Source organism: Harpegnathos saltator, unplaced genomic scaffold (assembly GCF_003227715.2).
Source record: "Harpegnathos saltator strain DR-91 unplaced genomic scaffold, Hsal_v8.6 scaffold783, whole genome shotgun sequence".
Lineage (NCBI taxonomy): Eukaryota > Metazoa > Arthropoda > Insecta > Hymenoptera > Formicidae > Harpegnathos > Harpegnathos saltator.
The window spans coordinates 113,626-136,368 of record NW_020230630.1 but is presented as its reverse complement, the minus strand read 5'-3'; the positions used below and the strand labels follow the sequence as shown (position 1 = coordinate 136,368).

Below are 22,743 nucleotides of genomic sequence, written 5' to 3'. Positions count from 1 at the left end.
TTTTCCATCTTATGTGTATAATAAGAATGTATATACACAATTGTAGGATTGTATTTCATTTAAGTTTTTATTTATATTATTTATGTACACATAGCTTCTGCATGTAATATTTCATTTCTCCTATATAAAATAAAAAAATATATTGAAATATAATTATATTGATAACATCACAGGTTACTATACTCTTTCTCTAAATAAATTTCGTGCAATGTTATTGCGTTTTATTACACCGTCATTGTCGTATTGTTCTTCAACTTGTCCATGATGCTCTTCTTGCTCTGCATCACATTCCCTTCTTTGTTCTTCTTCAATCAGATAAGTTTCTATTTCTTCACCAGAGTTTAAACATATGTTATGAAGGACGCAACAGGTTAATATAGTTGCTGGTATCAAATCAATGCATGCAAATATTTGAAGCGTCTAAAGCGGCCTTTCAATAATGCAAATGCTCGCTCAATTGTTTGTCTGGTTTGACATAATATATGATTAAAATTGTTTTCGACCTGTAAGAAAAAAATATATAAAATAAAAATATAAGAAACATACGCATACCACAAAGAGAGAGAGAGAGAGAGAGGGGGGGGGAGAGGGAGAGAGGAGAGCGAGAGAGAGGAGAGAGAGAGAGAGAGAGAGAGAGGAGAGCGAGAGAGAGGAGAGAGAGAGAGAGAGGAGAGAGAGAGAGAACGAGCAAAAAATTCCATATCAATATAGTTTCAACAAATTAAGTTAGAATAATTTAATATTTGGTTTTAGAATTATAAAATATACTTACTTGTGTCAAATGGCCATTATCTTTAAAAGCTATTAAGCACCAACTCAGTAAGGGATAAGCTTTATCCCCTATAATAAATTCCTCGTTTGGAAAGAATAAGCGACGATTTCTATGAATAGCCTGCCACAAATCAGAATTTCTGAAAATTCTAATATCACTTACTGACCCAGGATATCCAGCAAAGCAATCAATGAAATATAGGTCTGTATCACATACAGCTTGAAGTGTAACTGCATGTTCTGCATTTTCTTGTCAGATAAGATTGAGCATTTATCTTCATAATAAAATAAATAACTAATATTAACATTAATACAACTTCTTGATGATGAAAATAAAAAAATATTAAGTTGGAAATAAAATAAAATAATGTTGTAGATATTTACATATGGTGCTGGAATTTCAATATGTGTACAGTCAATAACACCAATAACATTTTGAAGACCAGCTATTCTTGCAAACTTCTCCATTATAACATTTATGCGATCCACAGATGGCCATTTGATAAAATTGCTTCCTATATCATAAAGAGCTTTAACAACACGTCTTACACAATGGTTCAGTGACGATTTGGCCAAATCAAATTTAAGCCCAACAGATCTGTAACAACATAAATGTTCTTTATTATGAATATTCTTATTCATGTGCATGCCAAAAAACAAATAACTATATATATATTAATTATATAGATAACTTATATAGATATATTTTATATAAAAAATATTTACCTGTATGAATCAGGAGTTGCCAACAGCCATAATGTTGCAAGTAATTGCACTCTTGGTTTTATATAGGATCTGCCTATAATATTTATTTTAGATGGTCTTAGACTTAATATATTTTCCAATACATGAAAAGTATCTGGGATCATACGAAAATGTTGTTTGAATTGTCCTGTTGAAAATCTTGGAACAACGATTTCCACATAACATTCAATACGTACATTCTTCTTTCCTTTTTTCTTATATGTAATTTTTCCGTTAGCATATATATTTCTTCTTCTGTTTCACTTTCGCTCTCATTGTTGTCCATATATGTAAATAACATTTTTCTAAATATTTCATTAATAAGAATAAATAACTTCGTATTATTCACATTCATGTATATAAATATAAATATAAAAATATATATATATATATATCTGTGCCGCATTTAGAGAACACTTCCCGTTCAAAAACGCCGAGTTAACTCACGTTACTCCCTTCTACTCTGTTCTCCCACCACTACGAATCCATAGAGTTGACCGAGTAAAGTTTTGGAACGCAGCCCTGAAGCGCATACGATACTGACCGTGCGATATTTTCCGCATGCGATAATTATCGCATGAATTCAAGAATAGGACCCTTGGCAATGAATTTCGGAACGCAACCAATAAAAGCAAAATGGTGGATGAAGATATAGGACGATTATGTGAATTGAAAGAACAACTCTTAAAACAAGCACTTCAATTACGGGATAGGCTAAAGAATCAAGAAGAAAATGGACATCAATCGTTGATTAATCTCAATATGTAATTTATTACGTAATTTATACGTTTTGTTCTGATGAATTCCTTGATTTGTAATTTTATTTAATGTTTGGTATTCTTATAGTATCTTATCGTCCGACAATAGAAATGATAAATTATTGGAATCACGATCTGCGATGTACGAGGCCAAATTATGTGATATTTCAAGTCAGGTGACTGGTATAGTGTTTAAAAATGTCAGTAAGAAATGGTTACGTGACGACATTTATCTTTATACAGCTAAAGTTGAAACAAAAGCAGTCTCTTTCAACCTTGAATTGACAGTACTTATTAATGTAAATAAGGGTATTTGATTACTATATTTTTTGTTATGTGTGTGTGTATGAGGGAGACTTTAACTATATAATAGAATTACATATTTTTCTTCTGTTCCAGAGTATAGATGATTTCAAAATCAAAGATATAATATGTTATTTTATAAATGTTGAAGATTGTTATATGATTGAGATATCTCCTTGGTTTCAACAAATTACAAAGACTAAGAACTTTTCACTGCTTATGTCTGGTAAAATAATTATAATTGAATTATTACAATAATCTTAATATGTCATGTATCATATTATATTTATTTTCAGCATTATCTGATTACAATGATTATAGTATCTTCAGATCTAAAGTGTTACATAGTTTAGAAGCAGAGAAATATGCAAAAGTCGAGCAATATACTGAGCAAAGTGGAGGTATACTAGTATACATATGTTCACCTGTTGATTCTAAAAAAACTTATCTGGTATTTCATTGGTCAATAACATTTTTGGAACTCACATGGCACATAGAACATTTCTTTACAGTAAAATCCACAGATATAGGTAATATAAAATATTAATAACAGTTAAATAGAGAAAAAAGTTATGATAATAAAGAATTTTTTTAATTTTAGGAATTGAGTTTTCTAAAGAGAATCGTTCTTTGTTGAAAGAATTTTGTAAAATTGGTTTGACAAAGGATGATCTTTTAGATCTGTGGAATAAATTATGTATTGTTACTGAAACCTATGTTAAAAACACAGAATATACCTGATGGAATTAATTCTTTTGAATTGGATACAAAGCTGTAATTTAATCTGGAAGTCAAACAAAACATTTCTAAGTATATTATTAATTACATAAGAAAATTATATAAAAGAAAGAAGGAGAAAGGAAAATTCTTTATAGACAAATATTAATAAATATTTTTATATGTGTAAAAGCAATTTAAAAGATTTTCTATTATATAATTATGTTATCAGAAGAAATTTCCTAATTAGAGCAGTGAATTAGTAGCTCAATTAAACATTACAATATATTAGGAATGTAATATAGTTTTGAAAGTTTTATAAGAGATGACACTAATGTCAGTTTTGTCAGATATTCCAATCACAGCTATTGTTTCTTAATTCTTTAATATTAATTCATGATATTAGATATTTACTAACAATAGACACAATAAAAATCATGTTAAGGGGATCCTGCAGCCATCTATTTTACTGACACATTGATTTCAATATTTTTACTTACTAATCTTTTTATTAGTTGCACAGATTGAAAAATCCTTTTGCACAATGAAAGTATGTATAATGCAGTCTGGAAGACAAAGTTTTCTGTAAAATTCAATGAAATATTTAAAAAATTACAGTTTCATTATCATGTTCTGTGACACCTTGTAACTTATTAATTATAAAAGTTCTGCAGTTTATCTGTGCAAAAGCTTACTTCCAGATTAAACATAATATGAAAGAATAATACTAAAGTAAAAGAAATGAATTTTATATGAAACTGTTACTTCCGGTCTTTGTTATTATAAGTACTTTTATTGTGCAAAAGAATTTTTCAATCTGTACAGCTAATATAATATTAGTAGTTGAAACCACAGTACATAATAGTGTATGATCCTTGATATGACAATAGCAATGTAACAAATAGATGAGAATAGAGAGACAGCACAATAAATATAGTAGGGATTGATAAAATAGATATATATGGGTAAATATCAGCGAGAGGATGGACAAGAAGAAGGAAGATCGGCGATGAGGTGCGCGCTGACAGAGAAGCTAGTAAGAGAGCAAACTATTGCGAGTGGTTAAGAGGATCTGTGGAAGATTGATGGATAACAGGTCGACTATCTATGCATTCAGTGAGGAAATGGGTAGATCGGTCATCGTAAGTCCTATCAGAAAGAGAGTCTCGAGAAAGGAACGAAGTCACTGAACAATTTGAATCTCGAATCCGGATATTTATGTAGATGGTCAGTCTACTGCACTTGTTATATGACTTATTAAGGCCCCAGTACCGCGATTCTGTAACTCGTTATTAGAGTTAACGACACTTTCGTTATCGTTGCGCAGCTTTTGTATACCGTAGAAAAGCTGCGCAACAATAACGAAACTGTCGTTAACTCCAATAACGAGTTACAGAATCGCACCACAGTGGTGCGATTCTGTAACTCGTTATTGGAGTTAACGACAGTTTCGTTATTGTTGCGCAGCTTTTCTACGGTATACAAAAGCTGCGCAACAATAACGAAAGTGTCGTTAACTCCAATAACGAGTTACAGAATCCCGCTACAGTACCGTGATTCTGTAACTCGTTATTGGAGTTAACGACACTTTCGTTATCGTTGCGCAGCTTTTGTATACCGTAGAAAAGCTGCGCAACGATAACGAAAGTGTCGTTAACTCCAATAACGAGTTACAGAATCGCGGTACTGTGCTGCGATTCTGTAACTCGGTATTGGAGTTAACGACACTTTCGTTATCGTTGCGCAGCTTTTGTATACCGTAGAAAAGCTGCGCAACAATAACGAAACTGTCGTTAACTCCAATAACGAGTTACAGAATCGCAGCACAGGATGGTCACTGCGGCCATATTGGAATTGTGACGTCATAGGCGAGAAGTACCACTGAGAATTCTTGCGTGCCATTTCAAAATAAAATTATATTCCTCCAAAACAAGACATGAAATGGCTTCAGCACACTTGTAAAAAGTTCCGAATTCTCCCCTTTTGCTTCAACAGTTAATACAGCCTAAAATGGGCTATGAAAAGAGGTCTATTCATGCGAGAAAACGCGTGGTCGAACAGCTGATAAAACTAGTAGAAATTATATTCCCACACATCGCATTTCACAAAAAACATTTTCCTGATGAATTTGTGACTGGAAAAAGTGAAACTGGCTGGATGACAGGCGAGATATTTTATTCATACGTTATATCAGTGCATGAAGAATAATATACAGTTCCCCATTATATTATATGTGAATGGACATAGTTCACATTTAACTAAGGCCTTGAGTGATTTTTGCTGCAGTCATAGAATAGAATTTGTTGCCTTATTTCCCAATGTAACTAATGTGATGCAACCGATGGATGTTGCACTGTTCCATCCCCTGAAAACAACTTACAGAGATGCAGTTCGTACTTGGCGAATGGAAAATAATGGTCAACAATTAAGCAAAGTTTTCTTTCCAATTGTACTTAAAACTGCTTTATATTTATTGGACATTCAGACAATTTTCAAAAATGGTTTTAAAAGATGTGGACTTTCTCCTTTTTCTGAAGATGGCCTAGATTATAGTAAATTAATGAAAAGTAGTAAAACCAATGACACCAGTAATCAACATGAACAAGAAGAGGTCAATAAAGAAATCTCATCGCAAGAAAATATGAATTTTGTTGAAAAAAATATTAATTCTGATATTTTGGGAGAGTTTAAAAATAATTATTCTAATGAATGGACAGGTGCAGTAGAATATAAAGAACTGTACAATTTTTGGATACACTGTAAAAGCAATGCAATTACTGAGTCAAGTAATCCAGAAAATAGTTATCAGAGTAAGAATGATAATTTTGAAATTGAAAATTATGTATTTGCAAACACCAGTGAAGCAGTAGTCAATGTAACCACGATCAGTCAAATGGAACTCGAAATTGCTATGGGTGCATTTGATGTCATCAACGTCAGCAATTGTACGGTCGTTGATGACCACTCTGGTTTCGCTGGTGTAACACAAAACCTTTCCAGTGATGAACTTGATAACAGCGTAATTGTCATCGATAAAGTTAGAATGGATGGAAAAGACTTCAACACAGACATAATTGCCTCCGAATCCATTACAGTCAACAAAATAGCTATCGACAAGCCGGAAGAGAATCATAATGAAATTCGTTCATTTGTAATTGACAGGTTCTGTTCGGAGTGATAGCAATGATATAATTTTAAACCATGACAGCTTGGATCATGATAGTACGAACAATAACTCTAACTTCGAAAAGGTAATTTATGTTAAACTCAATCGTCAAAAAATTTCTGTATTAAAAAGGCCGTTCAAAATTAAATAGTCTTTTCGATAAATAAAAAAATAAAATCTTAACATAATGTAATATTAAGTATTTAAGATTAAATATATTTGACAAAAAAATACTTTAGATATATATTTAAGAATACTTTAGATATATATTTAAGAATATATTTTACATTTGTAAGATTTTTAAATTAGAATCATGTTTAATCTAATGTTTGCTGTAAATGTATGGATATTTATATTGTTCGCTGTACTTAGATGTAACTTACCTTAAATATTATAATCTCAACAGGATACTTGTCTTTGTATTCAAACGCATGTTACTCCTGATAGTCCTTTAGATTCACGTATAGTAAATAAGCGTTATATTAAGAGTTGTAATAATAATCTAGATGTAATATGCAATATAAAAAGTAAAGAAAACCAAGAATATGCAGGCACTATTGTAGATGATTTGGAAAAAATGTCATCTAATCTTAATGGCAAGAAATTAACATTTATTTTCTTGTATTTTTTACTCAATATAAATTATTAATATAATTTAACTTTTTAGGCTGCACTGACATCTGTCCAAGTACATCAACAGTTTCTAAACCTACTTCAAATATTCTTAATACAAGTAAATGTGAATACGAAGTTCCTAAAACTAATATCGATAGTAAGTATTATAAATAAAGCTAATATGAAGTCAATATAAATTATTATGAACATATGATTAACAATTTTTTTTTATATTCAGGTTCTACTGCATAGTCAATATTTGGAGGGTATCTCTTTTATCCAGAGACAAATAAAAGGAATAACTCCAAAAAGAAAAGAAATAAGGAGAAACTTCCATATGTAGCTACTGGTCCAGAATGGAGAGAGTGGCACGAACTAAAAAAAAAAGCAAGAACTATAACAAAAGAAGGCCAATATGAAAAATTTAAAAGAAGAAAAAATAAGAGTAAAGTAGGAATTACTAGAAGATCTAAAAAAAAATTAAACCTAAAAAGATCAGTGTTTTGAAACAACTTAAAGAATTACAATTGAGAATACAAAAAAATAAAACAGAAGAAAAATTATTAAGATTACAATTGAAAAGCAAAGAATTTGAGGATACAGATTCGTTGCTAGAAAAAGAATTAAAAAATCTAAAAGAAAACATCGAAAAAGATTTAATTCTTAATTAAATAATTCTTAATCTTAAACAAGATTTACTACAAACAAAAGAAAATTTTTTGCAACAAGAAAAACATTAAAGCTCAGCAAAACAATAATAAAGATCCTTTAAAACCTATAAATTAAACTTGATGTTCTGAATTCAGTTTATAGGTACCAAAGGCTCTTTATTACTGTTCGTTACTATGTAAAAGTTGTTTTTGTTCTGTGATAGTCGATCGTTTCCATTACAAATATTTTATTTCAAATATTTATGTTCATAATGTTACACAATATTTGCCATGTTGTACTTAATAAAACAATTATTTAAGTATTATTGTAAATATCTTGAATAAAATTAATCGAATTATCAATTTCGAATAAAATTTGTATAATCCTAAGGCTGGTATTCATTGTCAGGTCTTATATTTAAGACCGTCTTAAGTTCACTTTCAGATACTGTATAGCTAATAAAATACTTTATACAGAGTTTGAAGATAAACTTAAGACGGTCTTAAATATAAGATCCGACTATGAATATCGGCCTAAGTCCTATGTTTAACCTCATTTTCCTGACATATCGAGAATAGGGTCTTCTACCTATCGAGAACTGCTCCGACCCGTAAAATGGTTATCGACAACTGCTCCTTTCGGATCTTTTTATTTTAAATCAAATTTTAAAATATGGTTTTAACATAACATTTTTTGCATTATATATATTAATTAAATTTATAAATCAAGTATAGAAAACAAAATATTTCTATTTTATTTTTTATTTAAACATTTTTTTAACGAAATAATTTGAATCCCGTCTTAAGTTATCGACAACTGGGTCAATTACCTTATTGGACTTGACTAAAGCCGGCTTAAGATGTGGCTTGAGCAATAATTACTATGCATCTACAAATCTCAAGTTATACTTAAGATTTGACTATGAAATGATATTTACTTGACTAAGTACAAGCTTAAGATTCAACTTTGAATTTGGTCTTAAGTTATGTCTATGAATTATATAACGTCCCACCATATTAAAATTCCCTATCTTCTCACCAAAACTCACCATACCTTTTCCTACCCAATCAAATCCTTACCTATCATCGACTAATCCAACTGCAACGCCTCCTACAAACACCTCTGCAATCAACAGGTACCTCTGCCGTCTTTTATCGTTAATATAATATAATATCATTAATACTCGAAACTATTTACTGAATCATCATCTATCTTTTTCTTTCTCTGTCTTCCTTCTACCTTCTTACTTCGTTTAGTAAGCGATAGATTATCAAACAACTAAATAACATAAAAATAATCATAAATAGCATATTTTGAAATAAAATTAACATTAACATAGGACTGAAGCAGACATCGACATAGTAAATATATAAAATAGGAAAAGAGAGAATAAGAAAATTTAAGAAATAAATTTAGAGCTAGCTTATAAATTCATTTGTCTCGAGGACTAAGAACGATTTCGTTCGGGCACAGCCGCGCACATATTGGAATGTGTTTATGTTATATATATCATCGAGTGATAGCTGTCCCACGTACTGCGAACTAAACAAAGACCTGAAACAAAGACTCGAAGAGGAAAATAATTTCCTTTCTTTCTTCTATTTTTTTTCTTTTTAAATGATATTAAATAATTGCCATCATATTTCGTAAATAATTCCTCAAATATTATTGTCAAGCCGCCTATCCTAATGTATATGCGCTTTAGAATTGTAAGAGGATCTATTCGTATTATTTAACTTTAACGATTACCTACGCCCGAATGAAATAATTCTTTTAAGTTTCCAAATTCTTATATTATACCAAAGGAAATCAATAACAACATTTCCATTTCTTAGTAAAACATAATTTTATTAATAAATCAGCCAACAACGAGACAACTGAATTACCAAACGCTACATATGATTAAGTATAATTTTAATTACTAGATAATAATATTTTTATATTTTTTAACCAATGAATAATGAAGGGTGAATTAGGAAAAGACGCTCAATTGATATCCATAGTGTCGGGCTCGGGTATAAAAAGGGCTCGGCCCTTCGCGCGCTAGGCAGTCTCTCGTCAGTCTCTAAGCAGTCTCTTGCCCCACAAAGGCATCAACGTTATATCCACATCGAATCCGCGTAATTTACGTGGACTACGAGGATGGACATTTATCGAAATATCGACGTGAATCTAACGTTCTTTTGTCATCGATAAATCGAAGCATTTCATCCTCGAAATATCAATATAGATTCTACGTAGATATTTCGAAATATTCCTGCGAAAACATACGTCGAAATAAAGAAAGATGTTCTATTTTTGTAAGTAAACGCAGAATTTGGAATTATTTATTAAAGGAAACGGTTTTATAAATGTAATATGTAATATAGTATGTAGAGATATAGTCTAAATTGTATAGCCTCATTCAGTCAATGATGAGAAGTGTGACCCAGATAATAAGTTTTTATTTTATTAATAACTGAAAACTTTGCATAGTTATTTCTAATATGTATAAGACTTTTTTGTCCAGAATGATATAATCTATAAGTATGTGATTGCTCTGGAACTTTAAAAACCCTGTATAAAATTAATCAATCAAGGCATATTGTTAATCGCAATGTCACTTTTGAGAGGTAATGAAATATACGAATATTTGGATCTCCATATATATTACAGATAAGATAATTTTGTATTGTAAAAAACAATTTTATTCTATAGAAGAAAGAAACAGTGATATAGATTATAATAATTATAGAATAAAACAATATTAAAATAATTTTATATTTATTATATTTGATTTATATGTTACATGGTTTTCTTTACACACAAACATTCAATTCGATACTATACTAAAACAATATTTCAGAATGGGGCATTGGAAAACAGACGCTTTTTGATATAATTGTATTATCTTCCGCATTCTTTTCAGGGAAGGGTAATAATACAATTTTCCTTTTAACATCATCTAAGCACCACCTGTGTAAAAGTCCAAGAGTGCTAACTATATATATGTTTATAAGACTTGATGAAAATGGATACGAAAAGAGATTAGATTTTTCTTCAAATTTTCTGCCAATTAAATAATTTCTTTCCGTACATTTTATAATTTTTTCAATCTTAAGCACCTCATTGGGTTTTGTAAGGCAATATGCATCAGCAGACTGTACATGAAAAAATGTATTTAACATTCGAACTTTCTTATATTGTTGTCCTTGACAGTTTAAAGTTGGCCCTGTATTATGATGCTTTTCAAATAATAATTCATTTTTTGTAGCAGAGAAATGATGAAGCATGGCTGCTTTTTCCATCACACGACAAACTATTTGAGGAAGTGTCTTCCCTGGTGCATGCAAATAGTTTTTCATACATCCCAAAAAAATTTCAAATTTAAAAGCACTAAATTCTTCTAGATGTCCATGTAACAGACAATCCGCAGCAAGGTGTATTAAATGATGGACGTTATATACGACAAAAGTTTGGCCATAAATTTTACAACTGTGTTCTACAAACAACCGAAGTAATTTGTCAGCATCAACGATATAATCTTTAACTAATAGAGGGTCAACTAAAATTCGAACAGCACTAGCAAATAAAAGAAAATTTTTATATACTTCTCGATGCATTAATTTAAAAATTAAGAAACCATCATATAATAAAATCCTTCTAAATTCCGTACCTTTGAAATATTTCCAATCGCTCAATCTACGCGGTCTTCTAGCGAAATCGGATGAAAAAAAAGATCGTAGATAAAGAGAAAAATTATCTATTTGTAAAATAACATCGCGAGGCAACTTATATTTACTACTTTTACCACAATATAACTTTGACAGAATACGCTTCATAATTCCGAAGTATAATAAGTTGAAAGATTCCAAGGGAAATTAAGTTATGGGTTCAAGTTGAAGTCTTGCAATCAGAGGACTAACTCCCTTATGGTATTCTTTGTGAATTTGTTGACAAATAGATTCGTTTGTTCGTAAAGGTGCTTCCTCATGAGAAGGGTATGTCATACGGTTGCCAAACCATTCTCCTGCAACAGTACACCTATGAAACAAAAATATTAATATTAAATAAAATATTCAACATTTCATTGTAACCATATATTTTAAATTTATCATTAACAATTGTTTTCTTATATCAGCATTTTATATTAGCAAAAGAATTATTTGAAAGAACAAAATGAACATGACAATAGAAGTACAAAAATATTCTTTTCTAATCTTTTTATATATAAATATTTTTTAATATTTTTTAAGTTCTACGATTTGTATGCAAAGTGAGTCACATTCGTTCGTTTAGTAATGGAAAGAATACTACAAAAGTTTCTGAATTCCAAGAGATAATAATCTAGTAAACAATGTTACATGTAGCATACATGTTAATTGTAATTTCCTACTTAATAATGTAACTATTAATAATGTTATTATTAATTAATAATGTAACTATTATATAAAACATGTGTTATATAACATTTACATTATTGAGTGGGAAATTACAACTAACATGTATGTATTACATATAACATTGTCTACTGGGATATTATTTTATCATATACAAAACAAGTTATACAAATAAACACGATTGTTTTTTCAAAATAAGCTATTTTACCCAGCATACATACATTTGAAGCAAAAAAATGTTTATTTATTGTATTATATGTAATACTTACCTTTCACAAGCAAATTTACTTCCATGTTGGTTGACACATTTCAGCCATGCTCTGGCAGGCGCATCAGCAATTATATTTCTTATTTTTAATTTGTAATGTCTATTTTCAATATTAAAACCATTTTTCAATTCTAAAACTTCATTGACAAAGTCTTCTAAATAAGCGTCAAGATTTGGTGGACATTTAGATTCTCCACACCATATGGCTATGATAAAAACCTCTTTATTATCAACTATGCAGCCAGCAATTGGCCACAAAATTCGCCGTATACTATTATATGGCGAGAACCCATCAAAAAACACATCAATTTCAATTGTGTCAGACATTCTTTTCAAAATATTTGTCGACAGTATGCTTTTCAGACCAGAGAGAATACCGTGGTATTGTCCACCGCCTTCAAATTCTCTGATTAATGATGCTTCTTGGAGTTTCTAACAATGTCTGTGCATACTTAGGAAGACATTTATGATTATGTCTCCTTAAAATTGCTAAAAGATGACACAGTGCATTAAGTGTGACATTTCTTTCCATAGCCCACACTTGAAGATCTTGAGCTAGTTTCATGTCAGGATTTATATCTTTGCAATGAGTAGTATTTTCTTCAACGTCTGTTTGTTGCCCATATAATGGTTGACAAATAGGAAAGGTTATGTTACTAGAGAAAGAGTTATAGCGTTTTTCATTGGGAAAATGAGTGCGCACTCAATGCGCACTAGTCGTGGACGATGTGTTTCATTGGGAATTTCAGTGCACATTAAAATCATGCGTCGTGTTTCATTGGAAAATGTAGTGTCGAGTTTTTGCACTTTCGTGCACAAATTCGGCACGAGCTCGGAGAGATGGTGTCGGTTGAGTGCAAAACATGGCGGCGCAGAACAGAGATGTTTTGAATGAACAAACGTATGTGATAATTTCGGATTTCCTTTCATCTTCATCCAGCAGTGATGAAGATGAGTATTTTCTTCGAAATCCGAGGCGAATTGTTCCTAAAATGAAAAACTTTTTGCAAATAGTACATCAATATTCCGATCACGACGTAAGTTTATTGTTATAATTTAGCTTGTGAAAATAAAAGTAGAAAGTAATTTTTATTTTTGTTGTAGTTCAAATCCCAGTTTCGAGGGCAACAGCATATGATATTATAAATAATTTCGAAAATTCGACGTTCTATTCTGGTGAGCACAAGCCACGGAGGTATTAAACCGTCCTCTGCTGAATCACACGTTTTATCTTTTTTGTGGTAAGTTTTACATATACATGTATAGTTTTTAATTCATCCACCACTCATATTATATATATATATATATATATATATATAATATTAAAAAGATTTCAAAAAATATTACTTTGTATAGGTTTGCAGGAAATAAAGTGTGCTTAAGAGATGTTGCACAAAGATTTGGAGTATGCGCTACAACGATTTTTCGACAAAATAAAAGAATGATGGATTTTCTATGCGATATAGCTGGAAACGTCATCAAATTTTCTGACAAAGAAAATACTGCAAACGAATTCCTTCAAGTATGTATATTTAATTAATGTATTTTAATGAAGCTAAAGCTAGCAGCCGATTCATAGCTGAATTATGAAAGCAGTAGTTTTTAATTATTATTTAATAAATGTCAATTTCTTGTTAATTAATTATTTAATGCTAAAAATTTTTCTATTATTCTTTAGTTCTAAACAGTGCTTATGCGAATTTGCTACTAGTTTCAGCTTTATTGTATTTTATGTATGTTTTTTTAATGAGTTATTTAATGTATATGTATATAAAATTGAAGATTGCAGGATTTCCGAAAGTTCTTGGCTGCATTGATGGGACTTTCATTAAAGTCCGAACGCCAGCCCACAAAATAAAATCGACATATGTAAATAGACATGACATCCCTTCGATAACATTGCAGGGCATATGTGATGCTCGAAAGAGATTTATAGATACATTTACAGGAATTCCGTCGAAAATTCACGATGCGCGCGTACTCAAATTATCAGATATATGCGACAAGTTGCCAGGAATATGTGAAGGCGGAAAATATCACATCCTAGGCGATGGAGCGTATCCAATAAGAGAATGGCTTATTATACCATTTAAAGACTACGGAAATCTGTCTGCAAAGGATAAACAATTTAATAAAATGCTGTCTGCGACTCGAGTATTGATCGAGAATGCGTTTGGACTGTTGAAAGGTCGTTTTCGACAATTAATCGAAGTAGATCTACATACTGTTAATAAAATATCAAAATTTATTACATCATGTTGCGTTTTGCATAACTTATGCATAGACAACAACGATAACTTTGATGTCGATATTGTTATAGAAAACAATGAAGATTATAATAATGAAGGCAGAGGTCAACAAGAAGCTCTATTACGAAGATTAGGGGAAATAAAAAGAAATCAATTGATGAATGTACTTTTTCCATGAAATAAAAATCAATATAATATGAAATTATCAAACGTTTATTTGTCCTGTGGCAAATAAGTACATACTTTCCAATAAAAAACAAAACGTATAAAAACAAAGCATATTTTTTTTATAACACGTACATATTGATTATTTTTTCAAAATTCATATATTATATCTCTTATTTATTTCATAAACATGTAATTTTTTAACATACACGCTTTTTCAAAAAGTTTGATTGTAAAATTAAATAACACTGTTTTAAAATTAAATAACACAATAAGTTTACTTTATACTGATTCATACTTAATAGTCTGAGCAGTACTATATCTTTCGTAAAGTGCGAAAATCAAAATATGCATATGCTAATATTAAAAACCAGTAATATTAAAAACAAAGACATACAATTAGTAAACGTACAAAATTATAAGAGAAAAAAAAGATAATTAAAATTATATATCACATCCAACGTTTTAGTTAGGAACTTTCATATTAACATATGGTTCAGGCTGATTTTACATTAGTCTTTCTTTGGTTTTTTTTAATACTTGCTTGTTTCTGTATCATCTTACTTTAGTTCCCGCTACTTTTGTTTGGCGAACAACTCCCGTATTAAATTCAATTTTTCTTGGTGACGTCTTTCTTTTGCCGCTTCTTTATTTTTCCAGTATTCCATTCTTTTATCAATATCACTTGGTTTCGATTTTTTTGTCTTCGGTGGTAAGCTATCAGTAGAATGTGTAGAGGCACTATCATTGCAGATTTCTTCCGACATTCTTGTATTCAATTTAGGATATTTAACGCTCCTTGTATTCAATTTAGGATATTTAACGCTCCTTGCATTTCGCAACACCTCGGGCTCAATACTATCGTCCGAATGAGCAATTTTACGCAATTCTTCTTCGAATGGTACATCCTCTCTAGAGCTGCCTGATTTAGAGTTGTTCTCAACTGCTTTTTTTTTTCCTTTTGAGAACGGTTTTATACCGATTTTCAACTTGAAGAGGAGTTTTTAATACGTCCAACATCGTCAGCATATCTCTTGAAATTTGCACCCACATCAATTTTTTAGTTTTGAATTTTTTCATGGGACCAATATCCGACATATATGTTTCATATTTATCGAGAAGAAACGATGTTCCTGAATTGCTCCAGTAATCTGAAAATCACGTTGTTTAATGATTAATACAATAGTCTACATTATAGCACCAGTAAACCTATTAGTAGGTATTACAATAATGTAAAAATTTTGTAAAGTCAAAGATTTTAAAAAATCTTTTATATTTTATATTACATTTTTCATATTATATTTATTTCATTTATATTATATTTATATATATTCTATTATACATATATATTGTATATATTTTATTTATTAATAATATATTTAGATTATATTTATTAACGTATCATTTTTCGTTTCGTATCGTATTAATTTTCTGCTCGAATATAATAAATACCATATTTTATAGTACATTATCATAGTGCTATGAATAGTCGTAAATGCTTTATTAAAACAGATTTACCGCTACTCTTCTTTCCTTTTTTATCGTACTCCTGCGATTGTGATTCATTCTGATCATACTCCTGTGATTCAAAGGATTCAAACATGAGTGCTTCATTTTCTTTATTATACTCCGATAGCTGATCTTCATTGCTGCGATTATCACCATGAATATTCGCGTGGAATATCAATTGTTCTCTGTAATACAAAATATATTGACATTTTACACTGCCATATACAGGGTGAGTAAGGATCCTCTGCAACAAACTTAGACAGATTGTTTGGAAAGTTATTCTGATTAAAAAATGTCATATGAACATAGATCCTATTCTTAATATTTACAGACCTCAAATGTTCGACAGAATTTGACAATCACTGCTACGATGGTGTAATAAAAGTAATCAGATTCAGAATAAACACTTTGAACAACTCCTGTAAACTGTCCGCAAGGATACTTGAAGAAATAAATGCATAATTCATTTCATAACTGTACATGTCACCTAAATTTTACAATTTCTGTAATTATGTAAATATTAAGAATAGGACCTGTGTTCATATAACATTTTTTACTCAGAATGACCTTCCAAACAATTTGTCAAAGTTCGTTGCAGAGGTCCTCTGACTTACCCTTTATTTTTTTTTTAATTTTTTTTCTGTTGTGTACATTTGAATTCTGTAGAACTTTGATTCTTTGAAGAAATAATGAAAAACAAGATTGCTTGGAATTAATATATGTATGTAAGAAACTGAAGAGTTCCTGTTTACCCTAAAGTAAACTTACTTATTTTTTTAAAGTAAACTTGTAAAATAAAATGGTAATTACATTTTATAAAATAAACTTTGCTCTTAACTTCTTAATGTGCTTTTTCGGAAGATTTTGATAGCTTGCAATTAATACATCTCAAAAAAATTTTACTTACTCATCTTCAATCACTCGAGATATTTCTTCAATTTTCTGATTTTCGCTTCCATGTAGAACACACAATCCATTTTTAATCACAAGTTTTATATATTGTATGCTGTAGGTATCGTCATCTGAAATTAATTGACATAAGAATCAATAATATTCAGTTAATATTCTTTTATATATATATTTTTGAATATCAAATGAATTGTGTTTTACAAGCTTTACAAGGGGTTATATATGCATTCAAGTTTTTCGAGTAGACAATACTATTATGTACATAAGTACATATGTCTTTGCCGACAATTTATTTATACTACGGGAATAACCTCAAAATCCAAAATCATGCAAGTCCTATATAATTCTATACTTACTCATTAATTTATTGTATAACTCTGTTTCACTTGATAGAAGTTTTAACGAGAGCATGTCATTATTGACTTTGAAAGAAATGCTTAATTCTTCTGATTGTTCCATAGTGAAGTTTACGTTAATGCATATATTTTCTTTCAATCCGAGGCGAATCGGTTCTTATGCGCACTCATCAAGTCATGAGTGTTTCATTGGGCGTGCAAAAAAACTTGTACTGTCGGTAAACTCGGATAGTGTTGCCTAAACTCCACGAGTTCCTAATGCGCACTCAGTGCATCCCAATGAAAAATGCTATTATTGTGATTTTGTAATGTTTGGCACTCAAAATGGCTTAAAAATTCTCCACAATTTGTAATGTGTGAAGCATTATCAGCTTCATATACACTTTCTTCTTTGTCTCTAAGTAAAGAATATACTTGTACTCTATCTGTATTTTCTAATGGATTACTTTTTGTGTTAAATTGGTTGTTCTTGCTTCTACAATCATAATCTGCAGATATATAAAAGGTTTATATTAATATATGAATAATGATCAACTGTACTTAAATCGATATTCATAGTTAATTGTTATATTTAAGGTTATTTCAAGTTCATTTTCAGATATTCGATAGCCAATAAACAAGCTGTATAGCATATAAAAATGAATATTAAACAATCTTAAATATAATATTTGACTATAAATACCACTCATAATATTGGATGGATAAGAATTACTCTAATATTTAAGGACATACCGTCATAATATTCATTGTTATTATCAGTATCATAATCTTCATTTGCAACTTGTTGTTCTTCATTGCAATATTTGGTATTGAAATTATAAGAAATGCTTTTCGAGGCAATGTCTTCAAAATATTCTTCTTCTTTTAAGATACTAAGATTTTTATTATATTTTCTCTTCAACCTCTTCCATTCTTTATTCCACAATTTCTATACATTGCAACAAAAGTTCAATACATATTAATATTATATTTTAAATAATTCCAACAGAAAAAAGACACGAATGCTTTAATATTAACAATATATATGCTAAATCAACAAACCTGTAAGTAAACAAACCTGTTTGTTAGACATGGCAAAAATAGAAAGAATTCACCATTTAGTTTTAACGTCTATAATATATATAATGTCTTAATAACACTTATATATATAAATATTATAAGAATAACGTGTTATTATTAAGAAACAATTTTATTATGTGAGAATATCCTCTTAAAACACCAAGTATCACAGCATATTACTTTTATGACGACACTGTTTGCGATTGCCATGAATCTCTCTTTCTTTCTCTCTCTCACACATCGAGATCGAGGTTTCGAGATAGCCAATTAGCATGGCGAAACTGAGAGTGAATATCAAAATTCAACCTGAGACGACAATGCAGTTGACATGCTTTATTTAGAATAGAAATTGACTAATAAGCAAATAATTAGTAAAAATTGTTGTTCAACAAAAGTATCACTGTATTATTGTTGCAATCTCTTCGCAGTATTATGATACATTTTGTTATTGTTATCGACAGCAGTGCAGTGATGGAAAATCGATATATCGAATTCTATCGAGAATCTTCTGTTAGAGGTACTTTAGCTTTCTTTTAAATCACGTATAAAGTCTGTTGGAAGTATTGCTGAGCTACGGAATTTTGCTTTTCATTTCAATTGTTACTATTAGCATTAGTATTTGTTTCTATCATTTTCATATCGTATTCGTTTATATCTATGAGTATGCAAATATATGCGGATAAGCCGGTAAGTTGATACAGAGGAATAATTAGGTCAAGTTCATCCTGAATGCTTTTGTGCTGATAGTCATTTTGTTTTTATTGTTTATTACATAAACTCAATCAGAATATGACGTCGAATCCACATGATTATTTTCTCTGGGTAAACGAAGATCGGATAATGTTTTCAGTACAAAAGTGTCTAAGAGAGAGAAAGAGAGAGAGAGAGAGAGAGAGGGAGAGAGGGAGAGGGAGAGAGGGAGAGAGAGAGAGGGAGAGAGAGAGAGAGGGAGGGAGGGAGAGAGAGAGAGAGAGAGAGAGAGAGAGAGAAGAGAAGAGAAGAATAATTCTATTTTATTGCAGTATGCTGTATTTAAATTACCTATAGAAAATGAATTGGAGTCAACTGTTTATGCAATGCCAGCATGTACTGCGTGGCTGGAGGATATAACTATAAAAGTGTCTGCAAAAGATGGCAAACAAGTTACATTTGCAGCTTTATGCAAATGGCCTCCAGACGAATTAAAACTAAGTGACTATTTAGAAAAAAGAAAGAAACCAACTGTGAATTGGATTACATATGAAAATGTTAAAATTTTGAAGTTTTGTAGGAAGTATTATATTTTGTGTATATATCAGAGTTGTGTGCTATTATTTTTATAAGTAATGTGTTGACTTTTGCTTTCTCCTTTTCATTATTTTTTTTTTTATAATACATAAGGGACATGTCTTTTAATACGTCAAATTCATTTGCAACACTAATGTTCATTTATTTCTATCTTTTCTAATCTATCCAAGCTATCATGTTTTTCTGTTTCTTGTCCTAATTGCATGTTAGAATCTATAAGACAATCTAAAGAAGAAGTGGAAAAAGCTTTAAATATCTCGGATCTGTCACAGTCTGACAAGGATGGAAACATTAAGCACCAACGAATTGTAACTAGAAGATACAATCCTCCTTTGATTTTAACATCAATGAATCGAAGAAAACATACTATATATTCTTCTGATTCAGACAGTGATATTGAGTTACAAGCACCAATTGTAAAAGGCTTAAAGATAAATAGTTAATTCTTTTATTATATTATATATTATATTATATATATATATATATATTATATACTTAATTTTATTTTCATTTATTACATATATTACATGTAGTATATAAAACTTTTTGTTTTTCTGTTTTCTTAATTTTCTTTGATATTTCAGCAAATAAGAAGGAAAAGACATCACAATTTTCACATCCTGATGACACTTGCAACAATAATTATACAAATCAAGCATAAAGTAAGATGCTTATGTACTTGTTAAACATATTAAAACAGTAGTCATTCTGACTTTACATGTTAATCTTCTTTTTTTCAGTATTGTTACTTGTAATAGTTTGCATTTTTTACAAATTTTGTTGTTTGTTTAGGTTATATAATTTTCTTTTTTAACTATTTCATTTATGTTAATATTTTTCATGTTGCTCTAAATTGTTTTTAACTTTACATATGCTTTTTAATTTTCATTTAGATGTGTCTCTTTTCAAGTCACAGGGATCTCAAATTTCAGATGATATATGTCTTACATATTCATCTATTGATGAAAGTATTAATGAAAATATAAACCCTAATCTTTCAAAGAAAAATAAGTGTAACGTTCTAAAGGATTTACAAACAAACAGGCAAGACAACATAGTAAGAGAATATGACAATGTGACGATCCTGGTTTCTATAAAATAACACGAGGTACGATTATTTTTAATTATTGTAATTTACATAGAAACAATTATTAAAAAAATATTTTGCGGAAAGCTCGTATTGTAACCGTTGTTGAAAAATATGTTATATTTATCATGATTGTACTGTTTTTTTACAGACAAACGTACGTTTCCTGTAAACTCTCATAACAAATCACATGTCACAATAAATTGTAAGTTTTATTTTCAATATAAAAACAGTTCTTTACATTATAGCACTAATAATATTGCATTGTTACCAACAAGCTATTTATATCTTTTTATATAACAATATAATTGTTTTTTACAAAATAGCCGGTTTAAGCGAAAAGTCTATAATGGCAGCAATAAGTGATTTACGAAACCGTATTGATAAATTACAAGGAATGGTGACACAAATTTATATTGCTACATGCCATCCTGCAGAAACATTAGACAATTCTATCGGGATTCCAACTCTACCGGTGATTTCTATGGAAGATTTCTGCGTATGGGAAGATTTCATATTGCAGGAGGAGAAAAAATTGATTATGGTAAGAAAAAATTTTTCTTTTTCCTTGTGTTTAAAAAACTTATATATTACTGCGACCTTTTTCTATTTTATTATTTTATATGTTATAGATTCGACAATTAATAGAACATTGCACGGAAAATTTAAAAGGCTCTATATATTGCATAATGCGCAAACTTATGACAAACAAAGTCGCAGTTAACTTCAATTTGAAGGGAACAAACAGAGAAGGAGCAAGATATGGAAAAAAAAAATTTCAAAGCACAACATCTTACATTCTTGTTATTGGTAAGATTTATATATTATATATAAGTCGCACATTGTCGCTATTTTCATAATAATATGTTTTACTTTTTTTTCTATTACATAAATATACAAAATTCTATACTCAGTACAAATTTAATATTTGCACAACACGACACATTTGTATTAATATATTTAGTTATATAATGTAGTATATAATACTTGTTTTTTTGCAGCTATTGTGAAGAAACATGCACAAGAAAGGATAGATAGAGGCCTTCAATTCACATATAACAGAGAAATTGCTGATTTACATATTACAAATTGGTTAAAAGACGCAAAAAAACGTCTCGAAAATGAATTACTTCGATTACGGAAAAGCGGGCAACAAGACGAACAAGAAGAAAATGAAACTGCGTAAAAAACTTCAAATAGTTTGCTTGTAACATTTTCTTTAAGGCTTTTGGTTATTTTATGCTTTTAAGTTCCATATGTACACTTATATAGAACAAATATCCAAAAAACCTTTCAGCGATATATTGTAAATATCGTAATATCTGTAGAATATCCCTCAGATGTATTTTAGACATTTGTTTTATATAGGTATTGATAGTTTATAACATTTTCTTTAAGACTTTTGATTGTTTCAATATATTTTAGTTTCATATGTTTGTATATCTATACATAACAAATATCCAAAATACATTCTCTATACATATTGCAATATCTATGGGATATCTCTAAGATGTACTTTGGACATTTATTCTGTATGAGTATATTGATAATTTATAAAATTTTCTTTAAAGCTTTTGGTTGTTTCTATATTTTTAAGTTTTTTATATATATATATACATATATATATTTGTATATTAATAGTTTGTTTTATTTAATATGTATGTATTTTCATAACTTGTGTTTTTTTCTTTTGAAAAAAGTTATACTTATGTTATAACAATATACAACATGTATAAATATATTATATTAT

General features: G+C 29.6%; 6 protein-coding genes, 1 long non-coding RNA gene and 1 pseudogene across 20 annotated transcripts; 5 read left to right on the top strand and 3 right to left on the bottom strand.

Moving 5' to 3' along the window:
• Nucleotides 1–121: 121 nt before the first annotated feature.
• Nucleotides 122–8,610, bottom strand: LOC112590337 (putative nuclease HARBI1; annotated as a pseudogene).
• Nucleotides 898–3,410, top strand: LOC105184542 (uncharacterized). Its single transcript, XM_025306486.1, has 6 exons — nucleotides 898–973; nucleotides 1,926–2,279; nucleotides 2,362–2,572; nucleotides 2,673–2,802; nucleotides 2,873–3,106; nucleotides 3,178–3,410. Exons 2-6 carry the CDS (start codon nucleotides 2,152–2,154, stop codon nucleotides 3,315–3,317), a joined length of 843 nt encoding a protein of 280 aa, XP_025162271.1. The 5' UTR covers nucleotides 898–973; nucleotides 1,926–2,151; the 3' UTR covers nucleotides 3,318–3,410.
• LOC105184541 (uncharacterized) lies at nucleotides 5,047–8,039 on the top strand. Of its 2 annotated transcripts, XM_011143401.3 has the most exons (3): nucleotides 5,047–6,544; nucleotides 7,127–7,231; nucleotides 7,313–8,039. In XM_011143401.3, the coding sequence occupies exon 1, from the start codon at nucleotides 5,491–5,493 to the stop codon at nucleotides 6,469–6,471; it is 981 nt and encodes a 326-aa protein (XP_011141703.1). In that variant the 5' UTR covers nucleotides 5,047–5,490; the 3' UTR covers nucleotides 6,472–6,544; nucleotides 7,127–7,231; nucleotides 7,313–8,039. The 2 variants fall into 2 exon arrangements, with proteins under 2 accessions (XP_011141703.1, XP_011141704.1); XM_011143402.3 differs by lacking the exons at nucleotides 7,127–7,231; nucleotides 7,313–8,039 and adding an exon at nucleotides 6,866–7,087.
• Nucleotides 8,611–9,677: 1,067 nt separating the features above from the next.
• On the top strand, nucleotides 9,678–11,314 carry LOC112590336 (uncharacterized). Its single transcript, XR_003114126.1, has 2 exons — nucleotides 9,678–10,025; nucleotides 10,235–11,314. It is a non-coding gene; the product is annotated as an uncharacterized LOC112590336 (long non-coding RNA).
• Nucleotides 10,235–12,821, bottom strand: LOC105184540 (uncharacterized). Of its 2 annotated transcripts, none has more exons than XM_025306481.1 (2): nucleotides 12,374–12,821; nucleotides 10,235–11,748 (listed from the first exon to the last, which is right to left on the bottom strand). In XM_025306481.1, exon 2 carries the CDS (start codon nucleotides 11,544–11,546, stop codon nucleotides 10,554–10,556), a length of 993 nt encoding a protein of 330 aa, XP_025162266.1. In that variant the 5' UTR covers nucleotides 11,547–11,748; nucleotides 12,374–12,821; the 3' UTR covers nucleotides 10,235–10,553. Both variants share the same exon structure in this region, with proteins under 2 accessions (XP_025162266.1, XP_011141701.2).
• Nucleotides 12,822–13,217: 396 nt separating this feature from the next.
• Nucleotides 13,218–14,817, top strand: LOC112590335 (putative nuclease HARBI1). Of its 3 annotated transcripts, XM_025306484.1 has the most exons (5): nucleotides 13,218–13,409; nucleotides 13,477–13,613; nucleotides 13,729–13,894; nucleotides 14,155–14,560; nucleotides 14,693–14,817. In XM_025306484.1, exons 3-5 carry the CDS (start codon nucleotides 13,814–13,816, stop codon nucleotides 14,797–14,799), a joined length of 594 nt encoding a protein of 197 aa, XP_025162269.1. In that variant the 5' UTR covers nucleotides 13,218–13,409; nucleotides 13,477–13,613; nucleotides 13,729–13,813; the 3' UTR covers nucleotides 14,800–14,817. The 3 variants fall into 3 exon arrangements, with proteins under 3 accessions (XP_025162269.1, XP_025162268.1, XP_025162267.1); XM_025306483.1 differs by having other exon boundaries at nucleotides 13,737–13,894; nucleotides 14,155–14,817; XM_025306482.1 differs by having other exon boundaries at nucleotides 14,155–14,817.
• Nucleotides 14,818–15,329: 512 nt separating this feature from the next.
• Nucleotides 15,330–18,482, bottom strand: LOC112590338 (uncharacterized). Of its 2 annotated transcripts, XR_003114127.1 has the most exons (6): nucleotides 18,293–18,481; nucleotides 17,561–18,048; nucleotides 17,203–17,317; nucleotides 16,305–16,480; nucleotides 15,585–15,937; nucleotides 15,330–15,543 (listed from the first exon to the last, which is right to left on the bottom strand). XR_003114127.1 is itself a non-coding variant. In XM_025306487.1 (5 exons), the coding sequence occupies exons 2-5, from the start codon at nucleotides 17,661–17,663 to the stop codon at nucleotides 15,726–15,728; spliced, it is 606 nt and encodes a 201-aa protein (XP_025162272.1). In that variant the 5' UTR covers nucleotides 17,664–18,048; nucleotides 18,293–18,482; the 3' UTR covers nucleotides 15,330–15,725. The 2 variants fall into 2 exon arrangements, 1 of the variants encoding a protein (XP_025162272.1); XM_025306487.1 differs by having other exon boundaries at nucleotides 15,330–15,937; nucleotides 18,293–18,482.
• Nucleotides 18,483–19,036: 554 nt separating this feature from the next.
• LOC112590339 (uncharacterized) lies at nucleotides 19,037–22,536 on the top strand. Of its 9 annotated transcripts, XM_025306491.1 has the most exons (8): nucleotides 19,594–19,906; nucleotides 20,179–20,344; nucleotides 20,491–20,568; nucleotides 20,800–21,014; nucleotides 21,145–21,198; nucleotides 21,320–21,537; nucleotides 21,626–21,803; nucleotides 21,995–22,535. In XM_025306491.1, the coding sequence occupies exons 6-8, from the start codon at nucleotides 21,343–21,345 to the stop codon at nucleotides 22,177–22,179; spliced, it is 558 nt and encodes a 185-aa protein (XP_025162276.1). In that variant the 5' UTR covers nucleotides 19,594–19,906; nucleotides 20,179–20,344; nucleotides 20,491–20,568; nucleotides 20,800–21,014; nucleotides 21,145–21,198; nucleotides 21,320–21,342; the 3' UTR covers nucleotides 22,180–22,535. The 9 variants fall into 9 exon arrangements, with proteins under 9 accessions (XP_025162280.1, XP_025162274.1, XP_025162282.1 ...); XM_025306493.1 differs by lacking the exon at nucleotides 19,594–19,906 and having other exon boundaries at nucleotides 19,935–20,322; XM_025306494.1 differs by lacking the exon at nucleotides 19,594–19,906 and having other exon boundaries at nucleotides 19,935–20,344; nucleotides 20,839–21,014.
• Nucleotides 22,537–22,743: the final 207 nt, after the last annotated feature.